Source organism: Callorhinus ursinus, unplaced genomic scaffold (genome assembly GCF_003265705.2).
Source record: "Callorhinus ursinus isolate GAN/ISIS: 27379988/994484 unplaced genomic scaffold, GSC_fseal_2.0 scaffold43, whole genome shotgun sequence".
In the NCBI taxonomy this organism is placed as follows: domain Eukaryota; kingdom Metazoa; phylum Chordata; class Mammalia; order Carnivora; family Otariidae; genus Callorhinus; species Callorhinus ursinus.
The window spans coordinates 2,118,575-2,135,150 of record NW_027397105.1 but is presented as its reverse complement, the minus strand read 5'-3'; the positions used below and the strand labels follow the sequence as shown (position 1 = coordinate 2,135,150).

Genomic DNA, 16,576 nt, shown 5'->3' with positions numbered 1-16,576 from the left:
ACTATTGCAAACAAAGCTGCTGTGAACATTCATGCACAGGTTTTTATGTGAACACAAATTTTCATTTTTCTGGGATAAATATGCAAGAGGACAATTGCTGGGTCATATAGTGGTTGCATGTTTAGTTCCAGAAGAAAGTGCCAAACCACTTTCCAGAGTGGTTACCCCATTTTCTATCGCAACCACCCCAGCACGTGAATGATCCCCTTTGTCTGTAGCCTCACCTGCATTTGACTGCTATCATTCATTTTTAAAATTTTAGCTATTCTGGTAAGTGTGTAGTTGTTTATTGCTGTGGTTTCAATTTGCATTTCCCTGATGGCTGATGGCATCATGCATCCCCTCCCGTGCTTACTTCCCATCTGCATATCCTCTTTGGGGGAAATGTCTCTTTGTGTTTTTTTGCCCATTTTCCTAATAAGATTCTTGGATTTCTCTACTGTCGGATTTTGAGAATTCTTTTTTTTTTTTAAATATCTCATTGTGTAATTATAGTTGAGTGAATTCATTTGAAAAGCTTAGAAAGTATTTTTGGGGTGTTTGACTAATTTCTTTCAATAACTATATCTGAGCACCTTCTGAGAGCAAATCAATAAGTGAATAAAAGCGAATCAATAAGTGAATAAGACAGTGTAAAACATTAAAGCCTACATTTGTCATCTCTTCACTGAGTGGGGTTCAGAGAATTCTTTATGTATTCTAGACACTGGTCTTTTGTTGGGTATGTGGTCTGCAAATATTTCCTCCAAGTCTGTAGCTTGTCTTTTCTACCCTCTTAGCAAAGATCTGTTTACCAAAACACTCACATGAGAAAATAAAATCTTGGCAAAGCCCAGTTAAGGAAGTGAGAGAAGTGACATGGCCACGTGAGAGATTAAGTGACACTTTTCCTGTTTTTATAGAAATTTGGCTGCATTCCCAAAGCTGAGAATGATTGTTGATAATGCCCTCCTTTACAACGGAGCCAGATGCATCTAGGCAGGATTTACCAAGAGGTGGCAAAACAAGGCACCACCATTCCTCCCAGCCTCCGTAAGAGAGGACTAGGGAGTTAAGGGGCTTATTTCAAGGGAATTCTTAGACGTGGCAAGAGATTCGAGTCTTTTTTTTTTTTCCTCCACATGGAGGAGGGAAATGCTTCTCCACAGCCCAATTTTAGTATATGTGCTGCCGAAGCGAGCACTTTCTCCACAGCCCATTAGCCAGATGCTGGAGTCCAAAGGGAACCACAGTAGAGCCGGGGGGGTCTGCAAGGCGGGGAAGAGACAGTCATGTCACTATCGGGCCGGATGGTAGGTAAGCAGCAGACGCTGTTGGGATGGCTGTTTGAGAGGGGCAGGAAGAGCGTTAGGGGAGGCTGTGGATGTGTCTCCAGGAGTTTTGAGGGCAATCATGGAGAAAGAGACTCACCCTTGACAGGAGCCAGCTGAAGGCAAAGAACTAGGGCTGGAGGTTCCCTGGGCGTGAGTGGCTCAGCCTGCACTTGGTTATCGGTGGGAACAAGGATGTGAGCCTGGGGGACTTCATGGATGCCAGGCTTGAGCCATACAGGGAGGACCCTGCCCAGGAGAAGCTGGGGCAGAGGGAGGCTGAAGGAGACCATGGGTGTACAGCTGTACCCTGGGGCAGGAGCTGATGGTGGCCATTGGAGGGCAGCCAGATAATCCATCTTCCTCGTGAGAGAGTGCGGTGGTGCAGAGGGTCCCATAAGAATCTCGGGGGCCCCACCCACAGACCCCATGAAAGGGCCACGTTGGAGGCCTGCTGTGAAGAGGGTCTTGACCACCAGCCACAATGGCGCCAGATCATGGGCCTCTTCCTCAAATTCCTCTCTCCTTCACCCCAACCCTTGAGGCTCCGAGAGGAGAAGAGGAAAGGAAGAAGGGGGAACAGAACCGCGCATGACTCCCGTCCTAGATTCACTAGCAGCAGGCCCCGAGATGAGGACCTTTGTGCAAGTGATGGGCTAGAGACTGTTCCTAGGAAAACGGGTAGGGGATTGGGGAATGGGGAAGCCAGGTGAGGAAGAGGAGGGGGCCACTCAAGGGTGCGGTGGAAGCTGACCCCGAGGGGAGACTCTTGTGAGAGGTACTCGTTAGGTAGTGTGTCAGGTAACCTCGAGCACAGTCCTGTGCCCATGGTGGTGGTCATGTAACCATCTCAGTCCTCACAACGTGCCACGAACAGGGGATCTGGAGTATTTCTACTCTTGCCCCGACGGCCATTGGTGGGTGAGCACGGACCTCCCAAGATGCTTCCTGCTCTCTGTGTGTCCGGATGCAGTATGTTCCGGCAGCTGGATGGCGTCTTCCGACGAAAAGACACAGGTGTTGGCCGTGAAGAACAAGAGTGAACGGATCTGGAAGGAATCTGAGCAAAGCCTTGGCGGTGTCTGTTATGGTCCCGTGCTTGCAAATCCTGGGCTCACTGCATTAAGCTTCGCTCTAGTCTAGACTAGACTTTGAGACCTGGAGTTAAGACTGATCTTACAAGCCAAATGTATAGGGAAGAAAAATCCGGGAGAGTTTGTCTGATACCAATGGAATGACGTATTAGTGTAGATGCCCTTTATCAGGTTGAGGAAGTTCTCTTCTAGCCCCAGTTTGCTGAGAGTTCAAAAAAAAAAAAATGATGAATGGCTATTATTTTGTCTCATGCCTATTCTGAACGAATTGGTACAGTTACGTGGATTTTCTTCTTAGATCATTAATATGGCAGATTGCGTTGATCGATTTCCGAATATTGAGACTTGCGTCCTTGTAAAAACCTCCCTTGGTCGTAGTGCATGACTCTTGATATGTTGCTAGATTCGCATCGCTAATATTTGGTTGAGGATGCTTGTATCTCCGGTCACAAGAGATGCAGATTTGTAGTTTGCTTGTATTATCTTTGTCTGGTTTTGGCAGCAGGGAAAAAGCTAGCCTAATCAAAGGAGTTGAGAAGTGTTTCCCTCTCTTCTATTTTTCTGGATGAGATTCCGTAGGATTGGTGTTGTTTCCTCTTGAAACGTTTGGTAGAATTCTCTAGGCCAGAGATTTCTTTTTGGGAAGGTTTTAAACTAGGAATTCAGTGTCTTTAATAGTTATAGAACTACTCATTTGATTTATTTTATCTTAGGTAAGTGTTGGTAGTTTGTGGTCTTTGGAGAATTGCCCCGTTTCACTGAAGTCGCTAAAATTTTGTGCGTAGAGTTTTCCATAATGTTCCTTTATTATCCTTTTAATCTCTTCAGAGTCTAATGGGACATTCCCTCTTTTATTCCTGGTATGAGAAATTTCTGTTTTTTCCCTGTTTTGTTTTATTTTCCTTTGTCAGTCCTGCTGTTGATCAATTATATTGATCCTTTCAAAGAACCAACTTTTGGTTTCATTGACTTTCTCTATTCTCTTTTCAATTTGATTTTTGCTCTTTGCTTTATTTCTTTTCTTCTGCTTGCTTTCGGTTTGTTTTATTCCTTTCATAATTTCTTAAAGTGGGACGTTCGGATGTTGACTTAAAACCTTTTTTCTTTTCTTTTAAATTTTTATTGTTATGTTAATCACCATACATTACATCATTACTTTTTGATGTAATGTTCCATGATTCATTGTTTGTGCATGACACCCAGTGCTCCACGCAGAATGTGCCCTCTTTAATACCCATCACCAGGCTAACCCATCCCCCCACCCCCCTCCCCTCTAGAACCTTCAGTTTGTTTTTCAGAGTCCATCGTCTCTCATGGTTCGTCTCCCCCTCCGACTTACTCCCCTTCATTCTTCCCCTCCTGCTATCTTCTTCTTTGTCTTTCTTTAAAAAAGATTTTATTTTTAAGTACTCTCTACACCCAACGGTGGGGCTCGAACTCATGACCCTGAGATCAGGAATCTCAAGTTCTATTGACTGTGCCAGCCGGGAGCCCCAAGACCGTTTTTCTTTTTTAATATAAGCATTTTATGTTATAAAATTCTCTCTAAGCATTTCTTTAGCTGCATCCCACAAATTCTGATCTGTTATATTTTAATTGTAGTTCAGTTTAAAATAGTTTCTAATGTCTCTTGAGACTTTCTCTTTGACCCATGGATTATTTAGAAATTCATTGTGTCATTTTTGGGTTTTGGAGATTTTTAAATTATCGTTTTGTTTTCTACCTAGTTGTTTTCTGGCTTAATTCCATTACGATCCGAGGACATATGTTGTAAAATTTCAGCTTGCTTAAGTCTGTTCAAGTTTGCTTTGTGGTCCATGATCTGGTCTACCTGGTGGAAGTTTCACATGCACTTGAAAATGATGCATCTTCTGCCATCGTGGTTGGGTGGGGTGGTCTATAAATGCCAATTAGAGAAATGACAGATAAACATAATACAATTTTGACCTGAATGCCAACAATTTTGGCGGGGGGCAGGATAAAATAATGTTAATATTCACAAAGAAGAATAAAAGCCTAACCATATATAAAACTTTATGGTTAAAAAATTGTGAGAGACAATGTTAGGTTGGCCCATGATGCGGGTGGCAAAGAATTGCACGGAGGTTAGACCAAGGATCAGGACAGAGTTGAGTTAGTCTCCAAAGGAGGAGAGGGGCCAGACCTTGAGAAAAATGTCAGCTCCGAGTTCCCATCTGGCTGGGCCTTTTAAGGGATTTTTAAGGATGTGAGAGGGTTGCAGCTGTGCCCATGATGGGGGATGTGGGAAAGGGGTCTACTCTTGGCCAGGTGGAAGAGGAGGTGGCAGGTGTCAAGGGGTTCTGCCAGGGGCTTGTCCAGGGTGTGGGTTGTGGTCGGGTTAGAGAAGAATATGTTTTGTAGTTGGTGTTTACTTACCAAGAACGTAGGGCACCAGGACTTGGGAAAACAGAGTTAGGGCCAAGTGCAGACCCTTGTGAGTGTTGTTTGCAAGTGTGGCTGGGGTGGGGGGTCGGGGGTTTTGAATAGATTCCTTTCAGATAACTTATTCTAAATCCGTTGAAATCAAATCAGTAGATATGAGCATAAGAAGAGAAACTAAATCATTGGCACAGACTCCCAGCCCAGAAATATATATGAATATAGTTAGGAACTCAACACAAGTCTTATTTCAATTCATTGGGAGAAAACATAAAACATAATATAGTTTATAAATCAGTTTTTCATTTGGAATGAAACCAAGCCAGATTTCCATCTCACACACCACACAGAAATGATAAACTCCGGATGGATTAATTATTTAAATGTAAACATTAATCATTAAAAAATATTGGAACAGAGGTGCCTGGCTGGCTCCGTTGCTGGGGCGTGGGACTCTTGATCTCGGCCTCGTGATTTCGAGCCCCACATTGGGTGAAGAGATTACTCAAAAATAAAATCTTTAAAAAAATATATTGGAATAAAATTGAAGAGAATGTACAAAATTGAAATCTCACACAGCAAATGTGAAAAAACAAAAGAATATTGACAGAAAAAAAGATAGGCTTGAGATTAAACATGTCTATTAAAAACAAATGAGGGGCACCTGGGTGGCTCAGTGGGCTAAGCATCTGCCTTCAGCTCAGGTCATGATCCCAGGACCCTGGGATTGAGTCCTGCGTCAGGCTCCCCGCTCATTGGGAAGCCTGCTTCTCCCTCTCCCTCTGCCTGCCACTCCCCCTGCTTGTGTGCTCGCTCTCTCTCTGTCAAATAAATAAATAAAATCTTTAAAAAAAAGAAAATATGGTAGATTGAAAATGTGAAATTATATGGCAGGATTAAATCCAAATATATCAGTCATCATAATAAATGCGATTAGGTTTAATTTCAACAAATGATGGAAACTCTTAGATTGGGTTAAAGAAATCCCGTGACATGCTGTTTATAAGCCATGGTCATATATTTATATTTATTTTACTTTTTTTCATGGTCTTATGTGTAAAACAAAGCAACACAAACATGTCGAATCAAGACAGGGAAATATATTCTAGCTAAACGCTAATAAAAATAGAGCAGGTGAAACGTGACAAAAGAGACTTTCAGCTAAAAAGCATGAAGAGGGGTGGAGTGGGTATCACCCAGTAGAAGAGGTGAAACACAGGGAAATAAGTGATGGGTAATTGTGTACTTAAAGGAGTCCATCCAAATGGGAAAGCTTATGGAAACAGAAGGGAAACTGACAAAGCACTATTCATTGAAGAGAAACTCACCTCTTGGATGGAAACAGAATCATGTAAGCTCCCGTCTTTGAGAAAAGGAGAATGTGAAGCCAGAAACAGAAGCCTTCCTTTATTAAGAGAATCCACCTGAAGCAAAGGTGAAGTAGAAAGTCCATCACACCCTCCGTGGGGATGTGGAGACACTCTGTCGCTTCAGCTCAGTTTTGCTGTGAACCTAAAACTGTTTTAAAATATAAAGTCCACGCTAAAAAAAAAAAAAAAAAAAAAAGCCCATCACTTTGGACCTAGAACAGCGATGCTATGTTATCAGTGCTTTTTTCTGAGAACCTAGGTGTTCACAACTTACGGAGCTAAACAATGATTTGGGAACACAAAAGTTAGGGCAAGTGTCTCCATGTGAGATTAAATTCAACCGTGCTTTGCATTCTATTATGACGGATTTCTTTTCTATGGCTTTTTAGCCATTTAATAGAAAGAAAGAAGGATTTTCTTGTCAAATCATCGTAGTCAGAGGCCTGTCTTTTCCTGTAGGAAGTGTCAATCTTTTTGTTTGTATGGACATCAAGGTTTGTGAGAAATATTTCCGATAATGGTGGGAAGTCATAACGCATTGCCAAGGTGGGAAATAGTCATTTTCTTGAAGTGTACTTATTGTTTTGTTTTTTTTTAAGATTTTTTTTATTTGAGAGAGGGAGAGAGAGCACAAGCAGGGGGAGGGGCAGCGGCAGAGGAGAAGCAGGCTCTCCGCTGAGGAGGGAGCCCGATGAGGGGCTCGATCCCAGAACTCTGGGATTATGACCTGAGCCGAAGACAGACCCTTCAACGACTGAGCCACCCGGGCGCCCCCCCCATGTGACCTGTTTTAGAATAGCTGTTACACAATTGTCTCCCAGTTGTGGTTGCTCATAATAAACTTTAATTAAAGTATCTCTGACAGTTTCTAAAACTAAAATATAATGCAAAGCTTTGTTTCTACCAAACCAGTCATCAGGTAGGTGCTAACTGAAATGAGACAGAAGATATTTCTTGAACATCATATTGGCAAAAATGTACAGTTTTGTCTGCAAAGGTGTGGATAAATGAATATCCCTATACACGGTGGGGAGATGAATTGATGATGTCTTTTTAGGGCTCCTTGGCAGTGTCCATACACTTTTAAATGTTAAGATCGGTATTTCCACTCATTTTACTTCTAGATATGTAAGCAAGAGCAAATATTTGCTTCTTAGCACAAACAGGCATATATGAGCCTGTTCACTTCAGCATTATTTATAAAAGCCAAAGATGCTGCATCTCAAAAATGCATCGCCAAGGGGGTCATTAGATAAGGTCTGGCACGTGTATGCTCTGGAGCACCTTTAATCAGACGGCCGTGGGCAGTGGCGTGGGAAAACCTCAAGACCCATTTTTAGGCAGACACATATTATGGAGAAAAATCTGTGTAAAAGAAAACACCAGCCCACCCCATCAACGTATATATGTTGACAGGTGTACAAATACATGCAGAAATATGTCTGAAAAGACCACTCATCAGATGGCTGTCTCTGGGCTTGGGGGCTGGAAATGGGGTAAATTTATTAGTTTACTACCTCTCCCCGACCTCTCAAGCCTGAGCCGCCCGTGGGGGAGTCACCTCCAATCCGCGGCCAGCAAGATGCCATCTTCCCCACAGCCACCTCCCAACCAAGGGACAGGGGAGGGTGGCGTCTCCTCTCACCGATGCCCGACAATCCACGGGAGGAGCGTTTGCTCTTCGTCGGCACAATGGGATCATTGGACTTTGGAAGTCCTAGTGCCCAAGGAAAGGACTGCCCCCCCCACCACCCCAAGGGTAAGCAGCCTTGGTCCTGTTGAAATTTGAAGATACCATTTGACTCCAGCCTGATTTGGGCTCCTCAGAATCACCACTAGGTAGGGGGTAGAGGTAACTGTGTTTTGGAGATGATTGATTGATGCTGATTCAGAAGGGAAATGGGCTGCTTTGCAATGGGGAGGGGAGAGGACAGTGAGACCGTAAGGGTCGGCAAATCGCGGTGACCCGGTGAAGATAGGACCACCGAGGACTGAGATCGTCCACCGTGAAAGAAGTCTCAGAGGCAAAAGCATTTAAGAGAGCAGAGAAGGTTGCTTGCAAAGTAGCCGCGAGGCCGTCAGCCTTTGGGAGGACAGGCTTACGGAACAAAACCACAGGAGGTGTTTGGAGGAAAGCTCTGCACTGTGATCGCTGTGAACAGTTTTTTATCGGTCTGCTCCTGATGGCAAAACAGCACGATTATCACAGGCACAAAAGGTCGTGACTTATCTTTAGGCATTAGCATTGCAAAATTCAGGGATAAAGCTGTTTTTTTCCTAAGGAGTCAGCAATTTACGGGAAATGCTCTAAGTTTACTTTATTTTGGGGACTGGAAGGAGAACCACTGTGTGTGTGTGTGTCTGTGTCCGGGCATATCTGTCACCCGGATATCATCATAGCTCCTCATCAGGACTCTCAGTTTCCACCCTCCTCTCTTTCATTCCCTCCTCTGCCCCAACCCCTCCACAGTCTGCTCCTCTAACTCGGAGTAAAAACAAATCCTTAACTATTGTCTGAGGGCCCTAAAGAATTGGTGCTCTACGTTTTCCCTCTGTGACTCATCTACTCCTCGCCTCTCTAGCTCACTTCTCCGTAAAATCTCTGGCATCTCTGGCAAATGGATGATCTTTGTACACACTAGACATTCTTCCACCCCAGGGCCTTTGCACTTGCTGTGCCTTCGTCTGGAACCCTCTTGCTCCTGGAGCTCCTCATGACTCGCTCCCTCACCTCCTTGGGACTTTTGCTCCGATGTTACTTTCCCAGTAAGGCCAATCCTGACACCCTACTCTTGATGGCCTTGTTAAAAACTGACCCTATCTCACTTCCCGGCTATATTTTCTTCCATATGTCACCATGTGACACTGCCAGTGTCACCAGGTGACATTATATAGATTTCACTCATTTATTTAATCTGTCACCTGCCAAGATGTAAATTCTGTGAGGGTCTGGCCTTTTTTTGTCAGTTTGTTTGCTTTTGAGGTATGCGTCTTCCGAAGGAGAGCGCCTGGCATATTGTAGACACTCGGGAAGTACCTTCTGAATGGATGAGTAAATGCACGTATGTGTGAGCAGAGTGAATGTTCTCTGTGGGAAAGATCCAACAATGCACAAATGGCAAGTATGTCCCGATTACCACCTGAGTACAATGTAACACTGTTGCGGACACAGACATGAGCTCCCTAGATCTCCCCATCCCCCGCCTCTACCTCCTTCTGGGAAGGACTTGGGGCCCAATTGTGGGGAGTGTGACCTGTGCAGACAGCCACTTCCCCCGAGGTCACGGCCCTGCGGGGGTGGCCGGCCCCAGGTGCCTGAGCGAGGTGGGGTTATGGAGGCCCCAGCTCAGCCTGGTGCCGACAGCTCAGACAGACAGCGCTTGACTGCCCAGAGCGCCTGGTGAGTTGGCTGCAGCTTTGTGGGGCCTGCAGAGCTCTGTGCTTTCTCTGGTTGCCCCCTCCTCCTTCTTCCCCTTCCTCTCTCAGGTGTCGGTCCCTAAAACATAGCTTGCACCCCAACTTCAGTCTCAGCGTTGGCTTCCAAAAACCCAACCTGGGACAAATACTGATCCGAAAACAAATAATAAGAAGCAAGTAGGGGGCGCCTGGGTGGCTCAGTCGGTGAAGCATGTGACTTTGGCTCAGATCGTGATCTCCGGGTCCTGGGATCGAGTCCTGCATTGGGCTCCCTGCTCAGCAGGGAGCATGCTTCTTCCTCTCCCTCTGCCCCTCCCCCCTGCTCTTTCTCTCTCAAATAAATAAATAAAATCTTTAAAAAAAAAGGCAAATAGAACATAATCCCATTTATATAGAAAATATAATCTAAGATGCATTTGCTTTCCTTCTCTACCTTTGGAGACACTAAAGTTCCTTCCTGTGAAGAAGATTGTATGTGTGAATTCCGGGCAGCCCCCTAAATGAGATTTGCAGGTTATGGGAGTTGGTGGATTCCTTTTCTTGCAGAAGGTTCTCGTACAGAGCTCCCAGGCCAGGGTGTCAGGGGGTGCTGGGCCTGAATTCTGGCCCTTGTGCTCAGCAGGCCCGAGAACTGGGGCAGCCCACACCCCAGCTCCGAGCCTCAGCCCACCATCCAAAGTGCCTCCCAGGCTTCTCGTGGGAACCGAACAGTTAATGCCTGGCACGGGTCTGGCCCCATCCCTGTTACAGGTTTGATTTTTGATCAGTCAGTTTTTCCTCTCCTGGCTCCCCCCTTCCTTTCCCGGCCAGGAAACTCTACTGTGCCCTCTCCTCTTCTCTCCTGCTCTGAGCATGGTGGCCAAGGTCCCCCCGGGGAAGCTCATGAGCCAGGACTCGGTGGGATCGAGCAAGAGCAGAGAAATGGGCTCCTCTGGACCCAACTGTGCAGTGCTGGGGACACAGTTCTGGGAATTTCAGATGCAGGAAGTGAAAGGGGGTGTGGGCAGAGGCGATAGGCAGATCGCATCTCTGGTCCCTTCTGGCCTGGCTCCTTTCTCCCGAATGGTAAAAATGAGGAAGTCAGGGGGGCTCCAGAGGAGCGGAAGGGGAGTAGATACACCCCGGAGGAGGAGAGCAGAGCTGCCTCGTACCCACCCCCCGCCGCGCGCAATCTCTGCCTGAGTCCCTGCTCCAATCCCTTCTGCACTTCACCGCCTGAAGACCGGGGACACATCAGATCCCAGCTGACAGCCTGCTGGGTTCTGGTCACTTAGGTGACTCCTCCCCCGCTGCCTCCACCTCCGTTCTCCAGTATTTCGTGTTTTTCCAGTTCTGGTCATTGCTGCACAAGGAACCCCAAAATCGCAGCCTTCGGACATTCCGCAGGTAACGGGGCTGGGTGCTTAGGGGAGACCAAGGGGACAGGGAGGATGTCAGGAAGAGCCCAGAGTGGGGACTGTGGGTCTCAGGTGGGAGTGAATGGGAGGAAATGTGAGGGGCAGCTCGGGGACTGAATGGCCAAGTGCAGATTTCAGCCTCCATTGCCTTCACTGGATTGGGCTTGAAGTATGGCGGCCAAACCTCACTCACAAACTGAGGTTGCAGACTCAGCCCTCTTCCAGCCCCCACCCTGGCTGCAGTCTTGACCCTAATACTCACCCAGTTCCCCCTTAAGTCCCAACCACAGCTCTGACCTCGGAGTCAACTTGAATCTCCACTCCAGCCCCAGCCCAAAGTTGACCCTGGACTTCGTTTCCAGCTTTGGCGCCAGGCTGAGCCCAACCCCATCCATGGCTCCGATAGGAGTCCCAACCCCACCCCAGCAGGAGATGCCCCTCGGGGCCAGGACCCAGTCCTAGCAGTACGCTTAGCTCCCACTTTACCTCCACCTTCAATCCCCAGCTCGACCTGCCCCCCCCCCAACACCGGTCCTGACCCCACTTCCAACCTCACCTGTACACTCAGAACCATCCCCAAGCCTCTCTCCACCCTGGGCTCATCCTCAACTCGAGCCTCATCTCTTCCTTTGACTCCGGTCCAGACGTCGGCTCCAAGGAGTCCCAGCCTCCCCCTTGGGCCCAGCTCCTGCCTCCGCCTGGCAGCCGGCCCTGCCCGCCTTTCAGCTCCGACGGCCCCAGGCTCGGTCCAAGCATGTCAGTGCAGTATGAAAAATTCCAGCACTTGGAGAGTGAGAAGCAAAGCCAGCGGTCTAGAAATGGTAAGTGGAAGGGAAAACGTTCCCTCCTTAGATCCCCTCCTGGTTGTGCAGAAGATTCCTGCTGGGATGTCATATCTGCCCCCTTACTGTGTGTAGTGGGGGGGGGTCCCCCATTCTGAGGGGGTCCGGCCCCAGACCCTGAAGAGGATTCAAGGTCCTGAGAAAGACGGAAACAAGGACCGGGAGGGCCACAAGGGTCCCTATTCTCTGGGGGAGGAGCACCTGGGTTTGGAAGGAAACCTCACGCGTGACCCTGACCGTGCAGGTGAGTGGGAGCCTTGGAGGGCTTGGCTGCCCCAGCTCGGTCTGGGTCCTTCTGCCCGCTCCCCCCACTGTGGATGGGACCTTGCGCATCACCATCATCCCCCCTCCGTGGGTCTTTGTGTACGTGTGTCCCCACAGGTGTGAGGGGCCGTGTGACTGAGGACTTGTGCTGGTCCAGGAGGGGCCAGAGGCCTGGGCGTCCCCTGCCCCCCAGCATCCGGGTGCGGCCTCCCACCAACAACACCTGCGCCAGCCCTCCTCCCCGACAGGTCCCAGGGGCTCTCCTCCCCCCAGTCCCCTGCCCTGACCCCCTCTTCTCTCCCAGGGCTGCGTCCTCCTCTGTGCTTCCTGTACCGGCTCTGCTCTGGCCCCCGGCCTCTCCTGTTCTCCCTGGGCCTCAGCCTCCTCCTGCTGGTCGGCATCGGTGTGATCGGCTCCCAGAGTGAGGGTCTCTGAACGCGTGGGGCGCCGGGAGGGACAGTGGTCCGTAGGGTGGCTGCCGGCTCGGCCACTTACCAGCTGGGTAACATAGCCAAATGGCCTAAGCTCTGGGAACTCTGTTTCCTCATCCCGGATACTGGGTAACAATAGCGCCTGTCCCTTTGGGTTGGGTCACGTGTGGACCCAGAGAGAAAAGGCACGTGGTCAGGTGCCCTGCTCAGCACCGGCCCACAGAGGCCGTGATGCAGCCCAGCACACTGCTTGTCCCATCCCCCTCAGATTCCAAGTTTCGGAGGGACCTGGTGACCCTGAGAGCAACTTTCAGCAACTTCACTGCAAACACTGTGGCGGAGGTCCAGGCACTGAAATCCCAGGGTGAGCCGGGCGCGGAAGGGGCTCCGGACAGGGGCGCCGCGGGGGGAGGGGGGCGCTGCGTCTTGAGCACCCACCAAGTCTCCGTGTCCTCCAGGTGGCCATTTGCAAGAAGTGATAACATCTCTGAAAGCCGAGGTGGAAAATCACAAGCAGGGGTTGCAGGCAGGTGAGAGAGAGACCCTTCAGGAGAAGGTGTGGAGGGAGCCGAGGGCTCTCGGGGCAGAGGTGGGGGTGGGAGCAGCCCGGGGTGCTCAGCGCCCTCCCCCGCAGCCCGTAGCTTGAAGGACAAGGTGTTTTCCCTGGAGAGCAAGCTGGAGCAGGAGCAGAAGGAGCTCAAAGCAGGTCAGCACCCCCCGCTCCCCCCCCCCCCCCCCGTGCTCTCCCCTTCGCTCCCCCCCTGCTCCCCTGCACCCGGGGCGGGGCGTGCGTGGGAGGGCACCGAGCTTTCGGGGGCCGGCCCCCCTCAGGGACATCGGGCTACCGGGGACTGGCTGCACTGCCCATCTGCGTGTGTCCCAGGTCATTCCGATACCCTCCTTCGGGTCCAGCAGTTGGCCAGAGACCTGAGATCCCTGACGTGCCAGATGGCCGCTCTCAGGAGCAACGGTGAGGGGTGTGCGGGTGCTGGGCCCCATTTCCTGTTCGTCCCAGCGCGCAGCGTCTCACACCCCCCCCACCCCTGGCCCCGCAGGCTCTCAAAATACCTGCTGCCCCCCTAAGTGGCTGGAGTACGAGGGCAGCTGCTACTGGTTCTCCGGCTCCGGGAAGTCCTGGGAGGACGCGGAGAGGTACTGCCAGCTGGAGAGCGCCCACCTGGTGGTCATCAACTCCGGAGAGGAGCAGGTGAGCGCCGCTGGTGCGCGGGTCCCCCGACGCGTCGCAGTTAAGGGCGCGGTTCTCAGCCTTGGCTGCGGGTTGGAATCACCTGGGGAGCTTGACAGCCCCCCGCGGCTGAGCCCCCCCAACCTTCAGAGATCGGATGGGCGGGGGGCATTGGGATAAACATCCCAAACCTCGGCAGATGGCATGAACGCGTCAAGTGCGAGGAGCTGGCTGGGCTCGGAAGACGTCACCCCTGCCCTTCTGTCGTCCCAGACTTTTGTGCAGGGCCATATCGGCTCATACACCTGGATGGGCCTCAGTGACCCTGAAGGAGTCTGGAAATGGGTGGATGGGACAGACTACGAGACCAACTTCAAGTGAGTGCGCCCTGGTTGTCGGTGCCCTTCTCCCGCCTTGCACTCTTGCTCCTCTGGGCTCTGGCCCTCAGCCCCTGGTTCCTGGGCCCCCAGGGTGCCCTCTGAGCGTCCCAGCTGGCTGTGGTCCTCTCCCTGCAGGAACTGGAAGCCAGGCCAGCCGGATGACTGGCATGGGCATGGGCTGGGTGGGGGCGAGGACTGCGCCCACTTCCACCCCGACGGCAAGTGGAATGACGATGCCTGCCAGAGGGCCTACCGCTGGGTGTGCGAGGCCGGCCTGGGCACGGCCAGCTAGCGCGGCGGCAGGTGCTTCCCGCTGAACCGCTCAGCCGCCCGCCGGCGGGGAGCGGGAGGGGGCCTTCCCCGGAGACCCCTCACGAGACCCTGCGGAGAGGAATGAGCCCACGGACGTCGGGGCGCTGCCACCGTTTTGAATGTTTTTCTCCTTGGTATTCAAAAGACTCTAGAGTTCCTCAAGGGTTTGCTGTTTGCTTTTTTAACCTCAGCTGCGTCGAGCTATCCTTGACATACAAAATTGTAAGACGTTAGAGGTGTACGTCATTGTGATTTGAGAAACATATACCCTGGGAAGGGGTCCCCCATCCAGTTAATAACTTCACATATTCATCTCGTGTGTGTGAGAACACGTACGTTCTGCTCGCTTGGTAAATTCCAGTTATACAACATGTAAGCAACTGTGGTCACCGTGAGATCCTCAGACCTTATTCAACTAAGAGGTGCAAGTTGGTGAACCTCTCCCGATTTCCGCACTCCCCACCTCCACCATCATACCCTCTTTTTCTCTGAATTTGACCTTTTTCTTCCCCCCGATCCACATATAAAGAGAATGGTGCAGTATCTGTCTCTCTCTGGCTTATCCACTTGGCATAATGCCCTCAAGGTCCATTCCTGTTGTTGCAAATGGTAGGATTTCCTTCTTTCTTATGGCTGGACACTGTTGCATTGTGTACACACACATCTTTATCCATGCACCCACTGAGGGACATTTCAGTTGTTTCCGTGTCTTGGTTATTGTGAATTAATGCTACAATAGATATGGAAGGGCAGATGCCTCTTTGATACTCTGTTTTCATTCCCTTTGCCTACATGCCCAGAAATGGCATGGCCGGATCACATGGTAGTTCTGTGTTTAATTTTTTGAGGAAACTTCTTACTATTTTCCAGAGTGGCTATACCAGTTTGCTTCCCACCAACAGTGCATCAGGGTTCCCTTTCTCCATAACTTTGCCAATGTAAGTGTTTTTTTAATCATTTTTTAAAAAAAGATTTTATTTATTTGACAGAGAGAGACACAGTGAGAGAGGGAACACAAGCAGGGGGAGTGGGAGAGGGAGAAGGAGCCTTCCCGCGGAGCAGGGAGCCCCCCAGTGCGGGGCTCAATCCCAAGACCCTGGGATCATGACCTGAGCCGAAGGAAGATGCTTAACAACTGAGCCACCAGGCGCCCCCATTTTTTTAATCTTAAAAATCAACTTTATTGCGACCTAATTCCTACACAATAAAATATACCCATTTAAAGAGTAGAGATGACTTTTGACAAATGTAAATACCTAGGTAAGTACCACCCAATCTAGATACACAGCATTTCCATCAGCCCAAAGTTTCCTTACCCTCCCTTTGCTGTCTATCCTGCTTCCTGTGCCTAGGCAGCCAATGAATGACCCGCTTTCTTTCGCTATTCATTGGTTTTGCCTATTCTAGAATTTCACAGGATATACTCTTTTGCGAAACCTTATGTATTTCACATTGCCTGATTTTCAACAATCTTAGCATAGCAGAATGGAGAAAGCTAAGTGAGGCCTTGGGCAGTCCTATGTTACTGTGAAAAGAGCATTTCCTTTTTACATACGTTTGAGTTCAATTCTTTTCCATCGCTTAAAAGCTGTGTAAACTTAGGCTGATAAGAAAAGGCAGAGCCCAGAGCTGTCGGGAAAAGCCGGTAAGATGCTCAGGTGTCTTGGTTAGCTATCACTGCATAAAAAACCACCCCAACTCGCAGGGGCTTGAGGCAAAACCCACCATGGAACTGATACAAAACTAGAGGTAGAAGTTATATTTGAAAGAAGTCTTACTCCTGGAAAACCTATCTGCATGGTTTTTCCTCAAGAAAAATAAAATAAGATATTGCAGGGTTTTTTTTTTTTCTTTAACCCTTCTAGGGGCGTCTGCCCGGCTCAGACGGTAGAGCAGGCAACTCTTGATCTCGGGGTTGTGAGTTCGAGCCCTACGTTGGGTGTAGAGATTACTTAAAAAATAAAATCTTAAAAAAAAATAACACTTTTAAAGAAAGGAAGACACCACAGAGAAAACTGAAACTATAAAAGTAAAACTTAAAATATCATAAACATAAAGCACGGCTGAGGTAGGGCGTAGGGACGTCAGAGAAGAGTAGAATGCAAAGGGAAAAGCAGGGAATGAATGTAAATAACAGGAAGGTGGAAGGGAGCTTTGGATGACGGAATGGAGG

The 16,576-nt window shown here is 49.2% G+C and overlaps 1 protein-coding gene across 3 annotated transcripts; it reads left to right on the top strand.

The window, feature by feature from the left end:
* The first annotated feature begins 10,630 nt into the window (after nucleotides 1-10,630).
* Nucleotides 10,631-15,953, top strand: LOC112817126 (C-type lectin domain family 10 member A-like). Of its 3 annotated transcripts, none has more exons than XM_025864088.2 (10): nucleotides 10,631-10,977; nucleotides 11,633-11,809; nucleotides 12,399-12,521; nucleotides 12,794-12,889; nucleotides 12,984-13,055; nucleotides 13,160-13,231; nucleotides 13,409-13,495; nucleotides 13,581-13,732; nucleotides 13,985-14,088; nucleotides 14,227-15,953. In XM_025864088.2, exons 2-10 carry the CDS (start codon nucleotides 11,743-11,745, stop codon nucleotides 14,381-14,383), a joined length of 930 nt encoding a protein of 309 aa, XP_025719873.2. In that variant the 5' UTR covers nucleotides 10,631-10,977; nucleotides 11,633-11,742; the 3' UTR covers nucleotides 14,384-15,953. The 3 variants fall into 3 exon arrangements, with proteins under 3 accessions (XP_025719873.2, XP_025719875.2, XP_025719874.2); XM_025864089.2 differs by having other exon boundaries at nucleotides 10,634-10,977; nucleotides 12,399-12,515; XM_025864090.2 differs by lacking the exon at nucleotides 12,399-12,521 and having other exon boundaries at nucleotides 10,632-10,977.
* Nucleotides 15,954-16,576: the final 623 nt, after the last annotated feature.

What these genes read in the sequence shown, in the direction of transcription:
- LOC112817126 (XM_025864088.2), top strand. Translation starts at nt 11,743, where the DNA reads ATGTCAGTGCAGTATGAAAAATTCCAGCACTTGGAGAGTGAGAAGCAA. An exon ending in GGCCGCTCTCAGGAGCAACG is followed by an intron (nt 13,496 to 13,580) that starts GTGAGGGGTGTG and finishes CTGGCCCCGCAG; the next exon opens with GCTCTCAAAATACCTGCTGC. An exon ending in GACTACGAGACCAACTTCAA is followed by an intron (nt 14,089 to 14,226) that starts GTGAGTGCGCCC and finishes CTCTCCCTGCAG; the next exon opens with GAACTGGAAGCCAGGCCAGC.